General features: G+C 41.2%; 1 protein-coding gene across 1 annotated transcript; it reads left to right on the top strand.

Moving 5' to 3' along the window:
• Nucleotides 1–452: 452 nt before the first annotated feature.
• Nucleotides 453–12,818, top strand: LOC139450291 (uncharacterized). Its single transcript, XM_071231970.1, has 3 exons — nucleotides 453–501; nucleotides 1,737–1,840; nucleotides 12,132–12,818. The coding sequence occupies exons 1-3, from the start codon at nucleotides 453–455 to the stop codon at nucleotides 12,816–12,818; spliced, it is 840 nt and encodes a 279-aa protein (XP_071088071.1).
• Nucleotides 12,819–19,562: the final 6,744 nt, after the last annotated feature.

Genomic DNA, 19,562 nt, shown 5'->3' with positions numbered 1-19,562 from the left:
AAAGGAATAAATAGCATGAATATATGTTGGTGATATAAAGTTTACTGACGACGTGTCATCAAATATTTGAAACCGAATGTGAATTACCATCTAATGCTGGAACAGTGTATTGCAACATAACAGGATTTGTGTACTGCAATCTGATTTGTAAAATACACTTTGGAATTCGAAAATCGTCGTATATTATTTTAAATAATATTTGTCAGAAAAAAACTTCTGTTTCGTTCTTTTTTTACAGTAATCTGCTAATCTGTTGGGTTCAGTTGTAATGGGAGCATATGACGTCATAGTATTCCCACACATTCAATAGGTGGGGAAACAGTACTACGGAACATCGCGGAAAATGTCTGCTTTTATTAACGTAATGTGTGTTTCAACCTGGAATGAAAATCCTCAGGCAATGATTCTGGATCTTTACCCAGAAATACATTTGGTTCCGTATATACTACGCAATGTCTGAGTCCCATAACTTCAGAGATGAGCTGTTGTCTGCTGTCGCCAGTTTGACACGGTGGACCAGTATTTGCAGGCATTGTAGCTCCATCCTTGATCTGTGAGTCTGGTAGTGATTGTAATCAGCAATTGGTCCCCGGAAACTCATTGTTAGCAGTAAGGCCCACTAAACTGGGATCGCACTGTCAACGCCTGAACGCCGAAAGTACTTAAATCGGTGACCACTTGGAATGACCAACAAGTGTGTCATTGTACCGCAGGGACGTGGGTCGAATCCTACATCTTGGACCAGCCAGATCCACAAACAAGGGCACCCATATAGAGAAGGCTGACTCGGATACCACAACGTCATGTAATATTGACAATCGATGCGCCGTTGTTGAACGTTATTTCCGTAACTCATTCGTGACCAAATCGTGTTAATCCGGGACAAGCCGAATAGCGACTCGTACCCCTCTCATGGCCATTTGCGACCTGCAAACGGGCACACCTAAAACAATTGTCAACTCCTTGTGCAATGGTTCACATATATTTACCCATATATGTATCAGATGCAATCTAAAGCACATCGGGACATGCGCAATTATACAGTATGATTGAACACAACTAACTGTGTCTTGGGTATATTTTTCAGATGCTAGACATATGTAAAATCAAAACGTATTTCTGAAAGATTCTTTGACGAAGAACTTGAAATCATACGCGCATTCTGATTGATTTGTCGTATTTTCGCACATAGCATTCATCGATAGGGGGGCGAGTCTTCTTGCAGGTTACGGAATGGGACGAGTGGTGACGAATACTCTGATACTCACACCCCAAGGAAGCCAGTCTCCCTCAACCTCTCACAGTGAGATGATGTGACGGAGTGATATCCAACTGTTTTGAAGGCAAATTATAGGTAAATCCCAGTGTAATCAGGATCTCTATCTTGAAAGAACCTGCTGAACGCAAGACAATGCCGATTCCTACAATCAAAAAGATAATTGTCGCCTTGTTCATCTCATTTATCATTTTTAAAGAAACAAAGAACTCTTAACGGCTTTGTGTTTCTTTGGCTTGGTAAAGTGTGCAGGTGTTTAATTGGGCCAAGGATGAGATCCATGTTTATTACAAAAATGAGAAATGTTTTGCCTCTTTACACCAACACTACTTTCATTCTCTGTCAAAGATGTACAACAGTTTGACGGGATTGGATGTGTGAGGTTTGTATTCCCCAATGTGCATTAAAACAACATTAAACTTCACTGATATCTCTTGACAATTTCTTTTTGTGTTCCCAGTTTCGACAGTTGTCAGTGACGTCATTGACTGTTTGACAGAAAGTGCATCTGACGACAAGAGCATTGCCAAGGCCGACTATCGACTCTCGTCCCTACATAAAGCTGTACCATCATTGTCGAGGCTGACTATATTAGTTTGGACTCTGGTCCAGACAAACAACTATAATATCACTGTGTTCATCATTGCTGAGACAGACTGCAGAATCTCGTCCTGACAAACAGTTGTAACATCGTAGTTTTCATCATTGCTGAGGCCGACTATGGAATCTCGTCCTGACAAACAGTTGTAACATCGTAGTTTTCATCATTGCTGAGGCCGACTATGGAATCTCGTCCTGACAGACAGTTGTAACATTGTAGTGTTCATCATTGCTGAGGCCGACTATGGAATCTCGTCCTGACAGACAGTTGTAACATTGTAGTGTTCATCATTGCTGAGGCCGACTATGGAATCTCGTCCTGACAGACAGTTGTAGCATCGTAGTGTTCATCATTGCTGAGGCCGACTATGGAATCTCGTCCTCACAGACAGTTGTAACATCGTAGTTTTCATCATTGCTGAGGCCGACTATGGAATCTCGTCCTGTCAGACAGCTGTAACATGGTAGTGTTCATCATTGCTGAGACCGACTATGGAATCTCGTCCTGTCAGACAGCTGTAACATGGTAGTGTTCATCATTGCTGAGACAGACTATGGAATCTCGTCCTGACAAACAGCTGTAACATGGTAGTGTTCATCATTGCTGAGACCGACTATGGAATCTCGTCCTGTCAGACAGCTGTAACATGGTAGTGTTCATCATTGCTGAGACCGACTATGGAATCTCGTCCTGTCAGACAGCTGTAACATCGTAGTGTTCATCATTGTGTTCATGGGTGTTGGCTGTGTAGCAGTGGTCACAAGGGATGCCAATCTCATAGGCTCCCACAATGCATTTGCGACAAAGAAACAATCCATGTGGAACTTTCTGTTGGGCTTCCGGTTAGAACATTTCTTACCTCGTGCGATCGATGTTCGTTACATGTATTAACAAAGCTACTGGTTTTTTTTGCAATCATTATGAATTGCGTTTTTAATTCCGCCCATTATTAAATCACTGCACGCGCATGACATTACTCACCAGTGCGCATGCGCGGTGCACTAGCGAAAGAACCACAAACAGAAAAGTGACAAGCACTTATCCGCCATGGGTACCCCGCCGCGGGCGATGTATATCTCATAACAGAGATTGAAATTGTGTCCGAATGAGACAGCAAATTATATTTTTGATATTTCTTTTCAGTTTCTTTGACAGAATTGACATGTTGCTCTACCTAGGGACCACATGGTCTTTGCTCAAACCTAGACAGATCACCTACTTCCTTGCCATTTTCATTCGTTTTGCTAAGCAAATAGATGTTTGACAATGATATGTGTCACTCCGAAAACTAAAATACAATACGGAGACAGCTGCTGTTTAATCATGTTCTGCGAAGTACCGAAGTATACAATGCCAGGGGTACATAGACACATCAGACGATAAACCAAAACATCAAATCTACAAATATTCCATCCTGAAAACTCTTTTTCTCATACCTGCTTCTCTAGCTTATCAATAGTAGTACATAATCCTTCACTGTCCATTTCTACCCAAACACACGCTCCTTCTACACATCTACAGTCACAGCCGCCAACACAGGGGTCTTCACAGTTAGCTCAAAACTGAAGGGAGGATTACGTGGATTAGGACTAGGGGATTATAGTCTGTTCCTGACAGATGAAGGCTCAAATGGGGGATTTTGAGCTAACTGCGAACTAACCACCGAAACACCTGGCCATTCACAACCTGAATAATGTCTGTTATCACGACGAAAAATAACCCCACAGCATACAAAACAAGGGAGGCAACAGCGTCAAGAATAAATCGGCAGCTGACCAGAAAAAAAGAGGTTTTGTGGTGGTAAAATGTTCCTATTAAAACGACCATACGGTCTTATTGCCGTTGTAATCCCCTTAAATACAATTATGTCAATAGTAGTTCGACCTCCTGCTTCTGGCGCTGGGACATTGGGTAATCCCGATCGGTGGATTAATCAGAGAATGCAGATAATGATGGCAATCGCGTCTATTTCAGCCCAGTGGTATATGCAATGTCAACAGAGTGTCGATTTCGATTTCAGGGGTGTCTGGGTTGAGACTTCTGTGTAGACAGCTCTGCTATTGTTATCCCCGAATAACTGTGATTATGTTTATTTTACATTTTCCACAGTACCTGTATAGAATTAGGCATGTTGGTGCCGTCTCGTGTGTAAGAGTTTTAAGTTAGTGTGGTGTTCCGGACATATTACCGGGGTTGGAATTACGGAAAACTTTAAAATATTGAAAGGAACATTATTAGCTGTGTTCAAAAGCTGGCAACTATTTGAATCTGTGTTACACTTGCAAATTGTGGAATTCTGTCAACATCAATAATAGCTAACATGAGTGAAGGAGACCCAAGGTGATGCTGACACATGTTCTTACTGTCTGTATCTGCATCTGAGCACATCAGCTTGAAGTAAAGACTTGTTTCAGTCTCATTCAAATCAGATGTGACCCGTGAAGGTCCGGGGTAGAATAGGTCTTCAGCAACCCATGCTTGAGTAAAAGGGGACTGTGTTTGTTGTACGAGGCGACTAACGGGATCGGTTGGTTAGGCTCGCTGACTTGGTTGATACATGTCATCGATCCAAATTGCGTGGATCGATGCTCATGATGTAAATCACTGGATTGTCTGTTCAAGGTTCGATTGTTTACAGACCGCCGTCATATAGCTGGACTATTGTTGAGTGCGGCGTTAAACAACTAACAAACAATCAAATCAGTTGATATGTTTCGCTTTCGCTGAACAAACTGATATCTGATTTTAATGAGATTAAGACTTGTTCATGTTCAAGTGTTATAAAAGACCTTTAAAGCCAGACTCACAATGTCGCCTTACCTGGTGTTGCCAAGTGTTGCCATGAATAGACTTGTTCCATAACATTTTCTGCACGTTTTGATCAAGTCTTAAATTATGCCGATCCTCAAATTATCGGCCTAATTCAGGTTCTTTCCGTTAATTATGACGTTTGGAGTTGACGCTAAAGTGCGAGAAATGGCTTCTAGAATATTTGACGTGGTGTGACACGCTTGAAGTTTGGAGTTGACGCTAAAGTGCGAGAAATGGCATCTAGAATATTTGACGTGGTGTGACACGCTTGAAGTTTTCTTTACAACCAAACGTCTGTTTTTTCAATAATACAGTCCGCATCCCACACCGGGGTATGACCTCATATCCGTGCTCAGGGCCCCTACACAGGGAATATAACAAAAGGTCAGACTCTCTGTACTACATGATGTACAGCTCCATCCGATCCTGTTCAGCGGCAGAGTAAGTCCCCAGTGCCCCATAGTCGCCTGTCCAACAGGTCATCTGTATAGTGACGGTTATTTAGAACTATTTATTATAACGTGGACTGATATGTAAATTTGTCCGTAGTTGTGATAGGATCCTATGTTTCGTCCAGATTCGCCATGATCTATATATGAACTGCAAAGTGGTTAAAGTTACACCCCTGCATGTATTTTGTTCCTACGTGACAAGGCATACCTTAACAACTGCTCTAATCGACGTTAAATCCAAGACGTCCACTCACTCACTCACTCAGTATAATTCTGAATCATGTCTATGCACACTGTGAGCAAAGGGTTGTAACACTGCACTATTTATTGCCGTAGAGCGTTGATGGGAATTGAAACAAACCAGCCTTTGGACAAATTACGTTTGCATGGAACTCTTAAATTACAAGACAGCAGGTGAATTTGAAGATTGAAAAAAGATGAATTGATAAATCTTTAAATACTTGATGAGGCCAATTTTCAACGCAATTTAAAACGAATACCGTTAAAACCTCCAACTAATAATATAATGAAATAAAATTAAAATAAGATTAAAACTTCTTTCCGCCATTATACGTATTGTAGCATATCCCCCGGGTCATCGCGCTGCTGGCGATGTGTTGTGGGTGTGTTTTACAGCATTACCTTTAGAACGACATCTGTGAGAAGAACAGATGACGGTAATTTTGGAAACGGTGCCTTTGATGATTTCAGAAGCGATTTCCATGATCTGTTTAAATATCATTTATTTAATAATCGTCAGAACTGTTCCCTTGAGTTAGGTAAGAGTTATCTTACAACATTCTGCCGAGGATTCTTTGTTGTTTAACGCCGCACACTGCGATATTCAAGCAATGTGACGGCGGTCTGTAGATAGACGAGTCTTCACCCGGCAAATGTGAATGCCTCTGAAGACAAGCATGGGTTAATGAAGACGAAATGTAACCCGGATCTTCGCCGGACGATAAATAAACAGCTTTGTTGGCAGTCTTATCAACCACTGACACCAAGTGCACAAGTGTACTAGTGAGTGAGTATTGCTCTATTCCACCTTCAGAACTGTGACATCAATAACACCAGAGGGACATCTACAACCGACTCCAGGCAGTGTATCCGTTTTGGGAATCGAACCGGGCATAACAAGCAAACACTTTAACCACAAGGCTTAAGGCTCTCAAACGTCAGCTGGGTTTAGAATGAAAATGAGTGGGATGCATGTCCATTTCATTAACTCGCTCTCTCTCTCTCTCTCTCTCTCTCTCTCTCTCTCTCTCTCTCTCTCTCTCTCTCTCTCTCTCTCTCTCTCTCTCTCTCTCTCTCTCTCTCTCTCTCTCTCAGCTTAATGTGGGAGGAAAGTGAGTGAGTATGTTGGGTTTTACGCCGCTTTTAACAGTATTCCAGTTATATCGCGGCGTGTCAGCTTAATGTGAGAGGAGAGCTCTAAGTGATGCAGGTCTAAGACGTTTACCACTTCGGTGAAACCCACGAGCACAGGTATGGTGCTGACAAACCTAGAAACATAATTGGGGCGAACCGGGATTCGAACCCACAATAGTAGGTTTCTGGACAGCGAATCGCGGCGCCTTTGACGACTGGGCCACCCGTGCCCCCTAGTCGTGTCAGAGTCCTACGATGGTACCATAATCAGTACCATGCCCGTGCTCGAAGATTTAACCAAGATTGTCTGTCTGCCTGTCTGTCTCACCTCGCTGTCATGTACATGTATCTAATCACAACCCTTCATTTCGAGTGTCCGTCCTTTATAAGACAAACAGCTGTCCCGCTTATTATCGCAAGAACGACCCTTGCCAGACACCGACAAAAGTGAAACATACCATCTGCCCCAGATAGTAGCCATTTCGATTACTGTGCTCCGTCTTCTAAATGACCACTGGGGTCGAAAAAACCGTGACAGTTTCTTGAACATAAATCAATTACAGAACGACGCGACCAGAAGAACGGCGCCATGGGGCGTCCCACTGGTGTGGTGGTTCTGTAACTGTGATCCAAGCATGTTCATTTCACAACCAATGACATACCGTTCTGTCAACCGTTCAAGGCTACATTTGCGTCACATTTTCTCATATATGTTGTAATAAGATGTATTTGTGTGTTCTGTGGTATAGGATGGAATGGTATTGCGAGGTGTTGTGACATAGGCAGTCAGGAGTAATAGCCTAACGAACGACTTTGCTGCCGAATTCACGCTGGACCACACCCAACACGCTGTGTCTATCATTCCTTGGGATTAAAAGCTTCGTCTTAACGATTGTCTTATCACGTTAACCTACATGGATAGTGGTGATTTCGAATTCTGTGCCGATGTCAAATATACTGAAAGGATCACGACGTTGTGAACAAAGTCAGTGATTATTGAGTATGATGAAATCGGATCTTATCCTCTGGCTTGTAGTGACCTTTGTATCTGATCTGGCATTTGTCACGTGGCATAATAAAACTGTTGATGAAGTTAATATCATAAACGGCCTGCAGAAATTAAAATCATTTAGAGAAATTAATCGATGTTTACTACATTATTTAGAGAAACGAGAAACTTTTGTTCAGTCTGTAAACGTCCCTGGCAATTAAATGTGCTGATTAATACGAATTGGAATTTCTTCAGTTTAGCAGGTAGGTTTACGGTTTACCACCCAGACGAAAGAAGTGGCAGTGGTGCTTTTCATCATGTATAATTGTCTTGTATAGGCAGACCAAGAGCTGAGGAACAGAGACTATTTCATATAGTCAGGATGTATTAGAGACTAAATGCGCCCAGTTGCGTCCCTTGGTGGGCAAAGGATCCGCTGAAGGTGGGTTTGAATCCCAGTCAGGCCCCTATTACGATCCTTGGTTTCTCAGCACCATACCCATCCCTGATGGTTTGACCAAAGCGGTAGACATCTGAAGTATGTGTCACTTCTGTTCCAATTACTGACGAGCACCCACCATGCAGCAAAGAAACCTAGAATGTTGGAGGGTTCAGTAGGACAATCTCCGTCGCTTGCCTGTATTTTTGGTGGACAACCATAGATCAGGTTGAAGCTTGGACTGAATCCTCGATCAGTGGATCCTGGGGCCACTCTTCCAAAGGCAAAGGACAATTTCAAAGTGAGTGCCTAACTAACTTTCACACACATATATAAAGTCCACGTTATGTTTGTCTTTCTCCAACCTATTGAATGTGATCTTATTTCCATTGATTTCAGACGATTAAAAATGCACATTCGACATACACAGGCCTCACATATTTTCACGGCAGGAAAAACACAAACATTACTTGCCTGCTGTATCGTACCCTGAAAAAATACAATCAGTCTTCTGTGGTACTGTACATTGAGAGCAGCCATCAGATCAGTCTGCCTCTCAGACCCTAGAGAATAAATGAGAAAAGGAGTCCAACTCAAGTCTAGCATGATTTTGCCTCAGCTCTTGGGTTTGCTCGGGGCTCCATTTGGAGTTTTCTTTTTCTTTTCGTAGATACATATCAGATTTATTTCAGGGACTAAATATAAGTCTAGGCTAAGATCGCCAAATTTAGTCAATAATATTAATTTACATGTCACAAATAGATATTGACTGTGGAAATTGTCGGCCTGCTTGAAACTTGACAGCATCTTGGATGGTTCAGGTGGCTATCGATTTTTTTTCAATATATAAACCAATATGAATTATCAATGTATATGTGACGTGCTTGATTCCCGCTTTGATCCACACAACACTGGGTGGTCTTCTCCTTCGCTAGATGGCGTGTGCGGGTGCTCACACCACGTGATGACCTTCTGAAATATAACGTTAACGTTATCAACAACTTGTTTTTACTTTACAATTTACGATCAAATCCAAAGTAATATAATTCAAACCAGAATACCGAGAGCATCTCGAGGTACCGAGAGCATCTCGAGGTTAGATCACGTTAAAGAAAGCCACTTTTAAAACAACGATGATTCGGTTCAAGGAATTCAACGCCATAATTTTACCAACTTCTGAGACTAGTTTCATGCAGTGTATGGACAAGAATAATTTCAGGGAACAGATTAGTTGTAGTATATAGCCAACCTATGTGAGTGTGGACTTCATCGACATTTGGCTGTAAATCCCTCTCGCCGCTCATGTTTCAGAAAAATCCAATTGCTTTATTTGGGGAATTTAGAAAGAAATTAAATCAAAAGTGCTTAACCTCATCTTGTTAGGAACATATAGTTCTCTTTAACAACAAAGTTGCACCGACTATCCTTATATTCACTGACAAAGCGCAACTTTTCAACTTGAGATTCATCGCTGCTGCGCGATCAATAATATTTTACCATGCAAAACGATAACCTGGAACGTTTGGAAATTCTAATTTGATACAAATCGCTTTGAAACATAAATGCCCGAGCATCTATTACCGGATTAATTTCAAAGAACTGTAATTTATTGTGTAGAACCGCTGCTTAGGAAAACATCGGTGGCGCTGAGACGTTTTGTAAAGACAAATTGATTGCAATGACAGAGATAACGGCTAAATGGAATATTTGAAGAAGTGTGCGTTGCAAACTGGTCGCTCGTAGCAGCCATATTTGAGGACGACAGTACAGCATGGCAGCGACTTCCAGACCTTAATGAAAACGCACAGAAAATGTTTACATGGGAGATTCGAAGGATATTACACATTCTCGCATTACTTGGTCGCGAACAAGTCTCGATTGTCAAAAACGTTCATCTTGTCAAGTACCCCGAATAAGCTACCATTCCCCGAGTAGCACCATCAGCCACGACCAAAGGGACAAAAACAGTAGATAGTTCTTCACATGAAACGAAAGGATATTGAGGACAGCTACCTTTACCGTAAAGTATTAGTACTCCTTAAAGCCATTTTAAACAGCATTTCATTCGTATAACGGCATGTCAGCTTAATATTGGGAGAAAGCATATAGTGACGCAGGTTGTTGACCGTTTCCTTGGCGGAACTTGCGCATGAAGCTGACGGAGCAAGAATCATAGTCGGAGATTAGAACCCAGGAGCAGCAGATTCTTGCAATGCTAAAATACGCCATTCTGTCCATAGAAATGGAAGTTTGTAATATCTAAACAAATCGCCTCAGTACCGGTGCCGAACTGTATCACTTTACTGTATTAAAGGCACAGTTATGTGTGTTTTAAAATTCACAAGCGGAAGCGTCAATTTGCCGTACTATCAGTCATATGTCAAAATAAGTATATGCGTACGAGTCTTGCCTGATGTAAACGCAACTACAAGAAACGAAATAACGACACTGAAACCTTCTCAATCCGTTCCAAAATGTCGTCCCGATTGAAGAATTATCGTTATGTCATTTGAATGATAATGATAATTTTGTGTACTTATATTGCGCTGGCCTCCAGACACTGTAATAATAGCGCTTTTATTATTATTATTATTATTATTATTATTATTATTATTATTATTATTATTATTAAATAACATCAAGTAATAAAATAAATAACATTAATAACTCCAACATAAATCAGCAGACTTGCGTTCAAGTCACATTCGTACAGTCCTTGCAACATGAACAACATTTGAAATATTTTCTTTCAAAATAGATAAATTCGAAAATTAATAGATGAATTTGTACCAAGGGATTCAACACTTATTCAAAAAGGCATCCTTGTGTATCGACCAAACAACTGTAAAGGGTTTGCTACCTTACCTTGATACGCCTTGACTTTGCAGTGAAGGTCATGCGTTCATTTGTAATAAGCAAGTTAATAAAGTAATTATATTAACTGAGCATGCTTGCCTCCGTTGCATTCTACACTAAACTATTTCTGTGACATGTGTGTGTGTCATAACTACGTTTATTGGAAACTGATATGATTTATTGTAACATAATGTGTGGGATTGACAAATGCTCTAACGGACGTGTCTCCGCTGTTCTTGCGTCAACCGTCAAATGTGATAAGGGAGTTACAGAAATGTCAAAGAACAAAAAAACACAGATATTATGTCGCATTCGTTGATGTTGATGTTGCGTGAACTTATAACTTATATAGATATATATTTGATTGATGTACAGATAGGACAGACGTAGATGCTGATACATTCTTGCCGTAAAACTGTCTCTATCAGTATCTCCTGCCTGCACCCTGTCTGCCAATGTCATGATAACATAAACACATAGGAGAAAATATCTTTTCTATCTGGACGTGGCGGCAGGACATTAATGAGTAAGATGACAGAAGTGTTTATTGTTTGATTAGGGAGGGGAAAGGGAGGCTGGGATATTTTTTTCCTGATAGATTGTATCTGACAAAAATATAAATTGGGTACGATGACATACAATAAGCATGAACTACCTTGCACTGATTTAATGAAACAATTATTACTCTTTCATCTCTTACATGTCGTATTAACTTTGAAAAACGAAAGCAAGCATTAGTCTGTGTCATCTCAAGCGCAAGATACTACAATAACATAATATAAAATAATTATACAATAACATATACTATAATATTACCATTTTACAATAACATAATATAATAACATTAGATAAGATATAATAAGACAAGAGTACGATGGTACAAGTTTTCATCACGTTGGACATATTCGACCCCAGTTTACATGAATCACCAAGCATGTCTTCCATTCATTTAATCACACGAAATCAAATCTGGTCATGTGAATACTATCCTCCCAAGCTCTTTATATTTCGCCCCAGAGTTGTGAAATGTGATTTGGAGAGCATGGGGTTGACGTCACCACCACCAAGGGTGGACAATAACAAAACCTCAACAGTCTTCTTGAAGCAGCCCGAGTGTTCCTCCACCATGCCATGTATACAAGGTTAAAGGGCATGATTGAATTATTTAACAATGCAAAAATGAACGACCTCTAGACCTGGAAGTCAGCAATGGGTACACGGCTGGCCCAATTGTCCAAGATGCTGACATTCTCTGCGGAGATTCGTCCCCTAGACTAACCACAAACGGAGTTCTCTAATAATGAGTGAAGGTTTGTAATTCCTGTGCTCAGGGTTTTTACCACCACCACCCAGCATCACCACCATCACCACCACCCAGCATCAACCAGCATCACCCAGCACCACCCAGCACCACCCAGCATCAACCAGCACCACCCAGCACCACCCAGCATCAACCAGCATCACCCAGCACCACCCAGCACCACCCAGCATCACCCAGCACTACCCAGCACCACCCAGCATCACCCAGCACCACCCAGCATCAACCAGCACCACCCAGCATCAACCAGCACCACCCAGCACCACCCAGCATCACCCAGCACCACCCAGCACCACTCAGCATCACCCAGCACCACCCAGCACCACGCAGCATCAACCAGCATCACCCAGCACCACCCAGCACCACCCAGCATCACCCAGCACCACCCAGCATCAACCAGCACCACCCAGCATCACCCAGCACCACCCAGAACCACCCAGCATCACCCAGCACCACCCAGCACCACCCAGCATCACCCAGCATCACCCAGCACCACCCAGCACCACCCAGCATCACCCAGCGCCACCCAGCATCACCCAGCATCACCCAGCACCACCCAGAACCACCCAGCACCACCCAGCATCACCCAGCATCACCCAGCACCACCCAGCACAACCCAGCACAACCCAGCATCACCCAGCACCACCCAGCACAACCCAGCACAACCCCACCACATCATCATCATCCTGACACGCAGTGAGCGGAGTAACACCCAAATTAAACACCATGCTGTAATACATGGTCTTTGTGTAAGCTTGACAACAGAAAATGTACAAAAACCTAGGAGAGTTGTACTTTCCAACAGAATTTGTACAAGATTGTTGGCAATGGTTACCATAAGACTGAATGGCAATGTCCAAGTGTAAGAGTAGGATTGAAAACAATGAAAGAAATTGAGAGTCAGCAACACATGCTCAAACTAAAACATAGCCTGTAGGACTGTTATTGAAGTAAAGGGGTGGTCGGTTGAAGGTTCTAGTTGAAGTTCAACTGAAGTCTACTAGCTTTGGCATGAACGGACTGGAGTGGAATAAGAACTGTGGCGAACGTTCGAAGTCTTGAACATGTAGAAATAAAGGCCAGTGTAGGAATCCAGGTGGGACATGACGATAATACAACCATCTGTACAAGCTACTAAACTGGTAAAGGTTGTTTAATGTGTTTTGTTCTTTGGACAAACACAGGAGACTTCAAACGATCGTTTTTAAACTGAACTAAACACTTGAGAGTGAGCGATTAAATAATTGAAAGGAAGGTATGCCTGTGTTAATAGATTGGGGAAATGCAGTTGACACTAACAGATGCATATTGAGTATCACTGAAAAATGCATTCACGAGAACTAAATTGATAAACAGAGAGTTGAACAGATGATGGAACGCAGGAGCAGGATGTTGGATGAGGATGCAAGTTTGGTTCATTTGAAGACCAATATGGGCGCTACAGTATCTGCATATTGAGGTGTATGGAATTTAGAGACACCGTCAACAGTAGAATGGACAGGGATGGAGAGTGGGAAAATGAACTTCCAAAAGTCAGAGATGAATGGCTTTTGGACCATTATTCAATACTTTCCGAGAATCACCTACACCAAGCATGCGCCATTATTGTAATTTGACTTTATCAGCTCCATGAACAATTTTATATATGGTTTCTTGGAGGTCAAGTACCCATATGTGTAATTGTTTGATTCGGTGTGGCCCTATGGTCTAGATGTCGTAACAGTGAAAAAGATTCCATGTGCTGTTACTTCCTCTGTTCCTGCTGTTCATTGTGTTGATCTACTGTCCTCTGAGACCCCAAGGACATACGTAAGGACCATATTTGCTTTCATATGGCACAGCTAGTATCACACTATCAATCACATACGTATATACAATCGGTGAACCTATGCAACATGATTGCCTTCCCTTCCTAGTTCCCTCTACACCATATTGAGGGAGCTTTTCATTCTGTGTTACTCTCAAGCTTAAATAGTTTCCACATCAGACGTTGCATGAGGTAACTCCTTCTTCAATCTCATTAACCCCAGATCATGGACTATAACTGCTCGCTACCGACACACAAGGATCCCATGACATCCCATTACACAGGTCAAACAAACACTTACCATTGTCGGTAAACTATGCGAGTGAAAGTGTGTTTACTGAAAGGTGAATTTCTAAAACAGAGTGTTTGCTTCAAGTAGCAGAGATATATGACAGCATTGTTTATAAGCAACATGCAGGTACATTGTTTATATGCAAGGTACCTGCATGTTGTCATCAGATATTTCCATTGTCGCATGTCAATGCTAAATAAGACCATGAGACTTCGTCTTATCAGAAGTATCCCATCTCCCTCCCGACCGACCTACATTTTCATTCCGGCTTGAATTCATAAAAAAGCTTTCGTATCTCAATTTTCCTCGACGGAATATCTTTTTAACACGTTTTGGACGTTACATTAAGGACCTTTGTGAGCCTTGAAATGACTGAATGTTGTGTTTCAAATACGAATCAAACGAACCGTTATTGCGAGAGAGCTTTCAATGTCTTGGCCTTCAACTTCTGAGAAGTAACAATGAATCAACAGCGGAACAATCTGCCTCTTGATACATAGCAGGACCAGTTCCAGCATCCTGCACCAAAAGGTAAAGATTCTACTTTTGTTTTGAAGTCCCGGCGATGAGTACATGCAGCTAACATGTAGACTAAGTCATCACCACTTTCAAATATGACAAATATACAAACATAGTACAGAACCAGTGTGGGAAATAAAAAGTAACTTTGTGTATCCCCATTTTCAAACCATCATCATCTAATCTGGGAAAGAAAGTTCGTAAATATATTTGTTGTACTATTTACGGTAACTTAATCTGATCCATGACATCCAATTCATTATTGCCTGGCTTTATCGTTGCTTGACTGTGCTGTGTACTTTGCTCCAGACTATGCACATGTGCTTTACTGCACGATGAATTGGTTTCAAGAGACATATAGACTTGGTTGCTACGGGAGCCCTGAGCCAAAACAAATAGTGCTAAGTACGTTTGTTGTTTCACGAGACACTCTGTAATGACCCAGCTATATGACAGCGCACTGTAAATATCCGAGTTTGAAGCGGACAAACCAGTGATTGATATTACGAACAACATCGGTGTACCCGCACCCGCAATCTACCACCGAGCAGAACCACTACATCCACCCACCTGCTTCATGCGACAAGCATATTCTCCCAATTCTAACTGCAAGGGGCAGATTAACTTCCAAAGTGGTTATTGGAACCTTATACTAGGCCAAGGGTGGAATCATTGGTATAATCAATACAAGCCATATTGATGTTGGTTACTGGTGGCCTATAGCCAGTGTTTTAAACAGTCGTAAATAATACTGATATGGCCAAAGATGTTTGACAAATTTGTTTTTAAATATAACTTTGTATTCACGACTCAACTGTATATATATCAACTTGTTGTCGTCACTAAATGGCTCACTCACTCACTCACTCACTCTCTTCACTAACCAGTGTAAGAGTACAGCCAATGTTTATGTAAACAGAATGTTTGCCACTACCTCGGTGAAGCTGGTCTGCTCAAATGTCTGGACTTTTGAACATTATGCATGAATCCCTCATAATCAGTAATACTCGACCCTTGGAGGCACATCCTAGCAACATGATGTGTTTGTGGTCCACAATATTGGTTTGTAGCAGAACACGAGAACCTAGAATGACATTGTGCTACAACCTTGAAGAGATCACTTTCAAAAAGAGTGCTCGCCCAATAACAAGACACGGCCAATAACAAGACATACCCACAACTCCTTATCCCATTCAATCTCCACTTCGTGGACCCCAAATCTGCAGTAGGATATGTCTGAAGGGTCATGGGAAGGTGGTTGGTGGTGGAATTGCAACACGGGATATTGTTTATGGTCAGGAACGGTTCCAGTTACCTTGAGAGATCGTGACACCGAAGTAAACTCTTAGTTTACTCTTCTGGCACGACGTCTCTTGTGACTCCGTATCCAACTACCCAGCTCAGAGAGCAGCGTCATCGTCCCACGTTAATGAACGCTTTAACTGAATCTATGCAAGCACACGGAGCCAGAATTGTGACAGGGCAACACATTGCATGATAAACCATTTGGATGAGATGCCACAAAAAGTCAAGCAATCATGCTCCAAGTAATTTCTGTCTTTTTAGTCTATAGAAAGCGACATCAACACTTGTCAATCATTGCCCTGGACATGTACATGGCAAATTTGAACTCCTTGTAGATTTCAGGTTAATTACAGAGCTACGCTACAGGAACCAGTTTCTTATAATTGGAAACCTTGCTCATTTCAGCCGTCAGTATCAGCAGCCGGTGTTTACGACACCCCCCACGAGAAAGTCTCTGAGGACGACGACAAGAACGTTAGCCATCGCAAAAACCCAATTAAATACCATCTCGTCTGACTGTATTATATTTCATAGTTAGTTATTCATATTATTCAAGTGGAAATTGCATTTCTTTCATAAATAGACCTATAACTTATCTATGATTATGTTTCGTGTCCGATTTCAAAAGTCAAAAGACGACTATTTGAAATTATACTTTAAAGTGATAATATTCTGCAAATCCATAAATAATATACCTAAGACCCATTCGTAATATGAAAGTAAGTCCTACCTATACTAAGGCCGTCATTGATCACATTGGGGGGAAACAAAATTGGAATACATCAAAAAAAGGAAGTGAAGCGATATATTTGAACTATTTTAAAATGTTTAGAGATGTTTCATAAGAGCTGTGTTAATGATATGTAGAGATCATTTGTGAATATCTCCAGGCGACTTCCTGTAACGGTTCTTGTGGATGTACGCAAGACATCTGCCTTGATTTTTATATTCGCAGCTCAGTATCAATTATCAAGAAACCATTTTATCATTACTTTTAAAGTTTAAATGTTCTGTGATCTCATCATTGGGAAACTTTTCAAATATGAATAAGTTATTTTCTTCAGTTCGGTAAAACGTAAATACATCAAACATTGAAAAGGACCAAGAGCAAATTAAAGTATAATACTTTAAGTATGTAATATAGGTGATGGTGGCTAAAACAAGAAATGGTTAGGTGATTGGGATGCATTTGATACGGTATCAAAGTTGTGTTTTTGGACCTTAAGTTTCCTGTGTTTCGGCGACAGATTTCAGCGTAGTACCGTTTTGATAGCGTTTGTAATGTTTTGCTCAAATCCAAATTTTAAGCGTAAACTTTCTTTTGCCCGGCGGTTAATTACATCTGGAAATACAAACTTAGTCAACCCTTTTCGATAACATTTACAACAAATCTTTGAATCGAAAAGAAACATTTGAAGAGACAGTGTGAACATTATGGATCCCCCCGTTGACATATAAACTCTGTATGTATGTTTAGTTTTCAAAGTTTTCAAATTTAGACCGCCTCCATGGTCATTCCGAAACACGTTAAATGATGGAACTTGTTGCTACCCTGCCTGGCGTTCGGCATTAAGGGGCTAAAACTAGGTCGGCTCGGAGTCAGTATACTGTGTCTGAGTATGGTCTTCATGTTAAACTGCGGCATGGTATCTCGGTGTGCTGGCACTATAAAATCGGCATTAGTCCGGACTAGTACAAGCAGTCACACATACACAAGCATGCGCGTCGCAATATAAGTGCAACAATCAACTCACAACTGTATACCTGGCACGTCAATTTCACCAACAATGAACATCTACAACGTTGTTCAGCTTGACACTTGATAACATATCAACATATCATAGTTGAAAGGTAGGCCCGAAACACAAATATGATTACTTATCGTCAATTTTCCAAAGTCCGTATGGTATTCATACACTGCTGTTGTCGTGTCTTTTGCATGTCTACGAAAAGCAGCGGACCATGGACGCCGCTGTCCGTTGACCTTCATTCTGCCCAGCATGGCTTCTTGCTTGTCACGTGACACGCCAGATTAGAACGATTGGGTAACAGAAACGTCATGTTCGACTTAAACCCTTTGCAAGCCAGGATTATCGAAATAACAACTCTCATGGGAATACCATTATTTGATTCCTCGCGCTCAGTAGTACTCGCTGTATGTTTAGAAAGTTCAAGCTTGCTTTCCCCATACGCTATATTCAATAGATTATATGAAATCTTACTCTTAGATTGAACACATGCTTTTAGGATAATGTGTATGTCACCGCTATCACGTTCATATCATCTCGTGTCCCACGTGTCTCATTCTCAACCATGTTTCTTTAAATGACCCAAGTTTGATTACCATGACAAACATACCGCCCGATTAGTGTGGCATTTTCATTGTCAATATACGTCAGTAAATTTCAACAGGTCTATTCAGGTGATTTCTTTGGGGATATTAAAGAAAACTTGCATTCCCCATGATACATTTTCTGTATTCAAGTTAGCTGAGTGTGAAGGTTTAAGTTGACAGTTATTGCAGGATTAATGAACATGTAATATGACACCCTTTAGAAACTCAGATATTTAAATGTCGTTGAACTTCTCCGTGGGAAATTCTATTTGCAAATTAAGATCTTCACATTACGCCGACGTTTGACGAATGCGCACATACGTGTCATTTTCAAGGAGTTTTCCTGCAATAGTGTCATAACAAATCTTCGTAATTATGCATATAGTGGATTAATTTCAGAAATTTGGAAAGAGAACTTGATATTATTTAAGACAAGTTAGTTTAGTAGCTCTCACTGCATTAACAGATCGGAATGAGGGATATAGAATCACTTAAAGACTATATGCAACGGTGACTGTTATAAAAATGAAAATATTTTAGCAATATTTAAATGTACAAAAATGTATTACATTCTTCTACATGTTACAGGAAATGGATGTGAGCATTTGACGTTTTGTTTAATTACAAATTGCCATCTGCGTGGCTATTCGCTCCGGGTGGCCGCCGTCACCTTTGTTAGGGGTACACGGTGTGACTTGGGGATCAGTCGACGCACCCACATGAAATAGATCATTGTTGTCAATTTCATGTCTGTCGATCACGGGGCTATTTACTTGACGGGGGGATTAGGTTATAATTAATGCAAACAGCTTGACATAAAACCATTGCTTTGTATATGTCTCGTAAAACTGACCTATCCTAAACACCGAGTGGCGTAAATAAACACGATGAAATGTATCCTTGGGATGAAATGTACACCTTGACAGGCGCCTTTGCTACATGTTGATTTCAGGCTCAAGAATCTACAGGAGTTGCAATTTACATGCCCGGGGAGTGTTGTGATATCTTATGGGCCACTTGAGTTGTGATAACTGAATTAGATTGCGGGTAGGGTATCATCCCTTTGAATCGATGACGCACGCATTGAAACTTACAACCTGTGAAATGCGCATCGGGTGTCAATGAAGGAAGACGCTTCCGCTGTTTGATAATAACACCCTTGTATTACCTGTCTGTTGTAGCGTAG

Source organism: Haliotis cracherodii, unplaced genomic scaffold, assembly GCF_022045235.1.
Source record: "Haliotis cracherodii isolate W230 unplaced genomic scaffold, xgHalCrac1.p SCAF_8, whole genome shotgun sequence".
Taxonomy (NCBI): domain Eukaryota; kingdom Metazoa; phylum Mollusca; class Gastropoda; order Lepetellida; family Haliotidae; genus Haliotis; species Haliotis cracherodii.
Note: the sequence above shows the minus strand (reverse complement) of the source record. Positions and strands in the feature narration are given on the sequence as shown.

What these genes read in the sequence shown, in the direction of transcription:
- LOC139450291 (XM_071231970.1), top strand. Translation starts at nt 453, where the DNA reads ATGTCTGAGTCCCATAACTTCAGAGATGAGCTGTTGTCTGCTGTCGCC. An exon ending in GCTGTTGTCTGCTGTCGCCA is followed by an intron (nt 502 to 1,736) that starts GTTTGACACGGT and finishes TTGTGTTCCCAG; the next exon opens with TTTCGACAGTTGTCAGTGAC. An exon ending in TCTCGTCCCTACATAAAGCT is followed by an intron (nt 1,841 to 12,131) that starts GTACCATCATTG and finishes TCCTGTGCTCAG; the next exon opens with GGTTTTTACCACCACCACCC.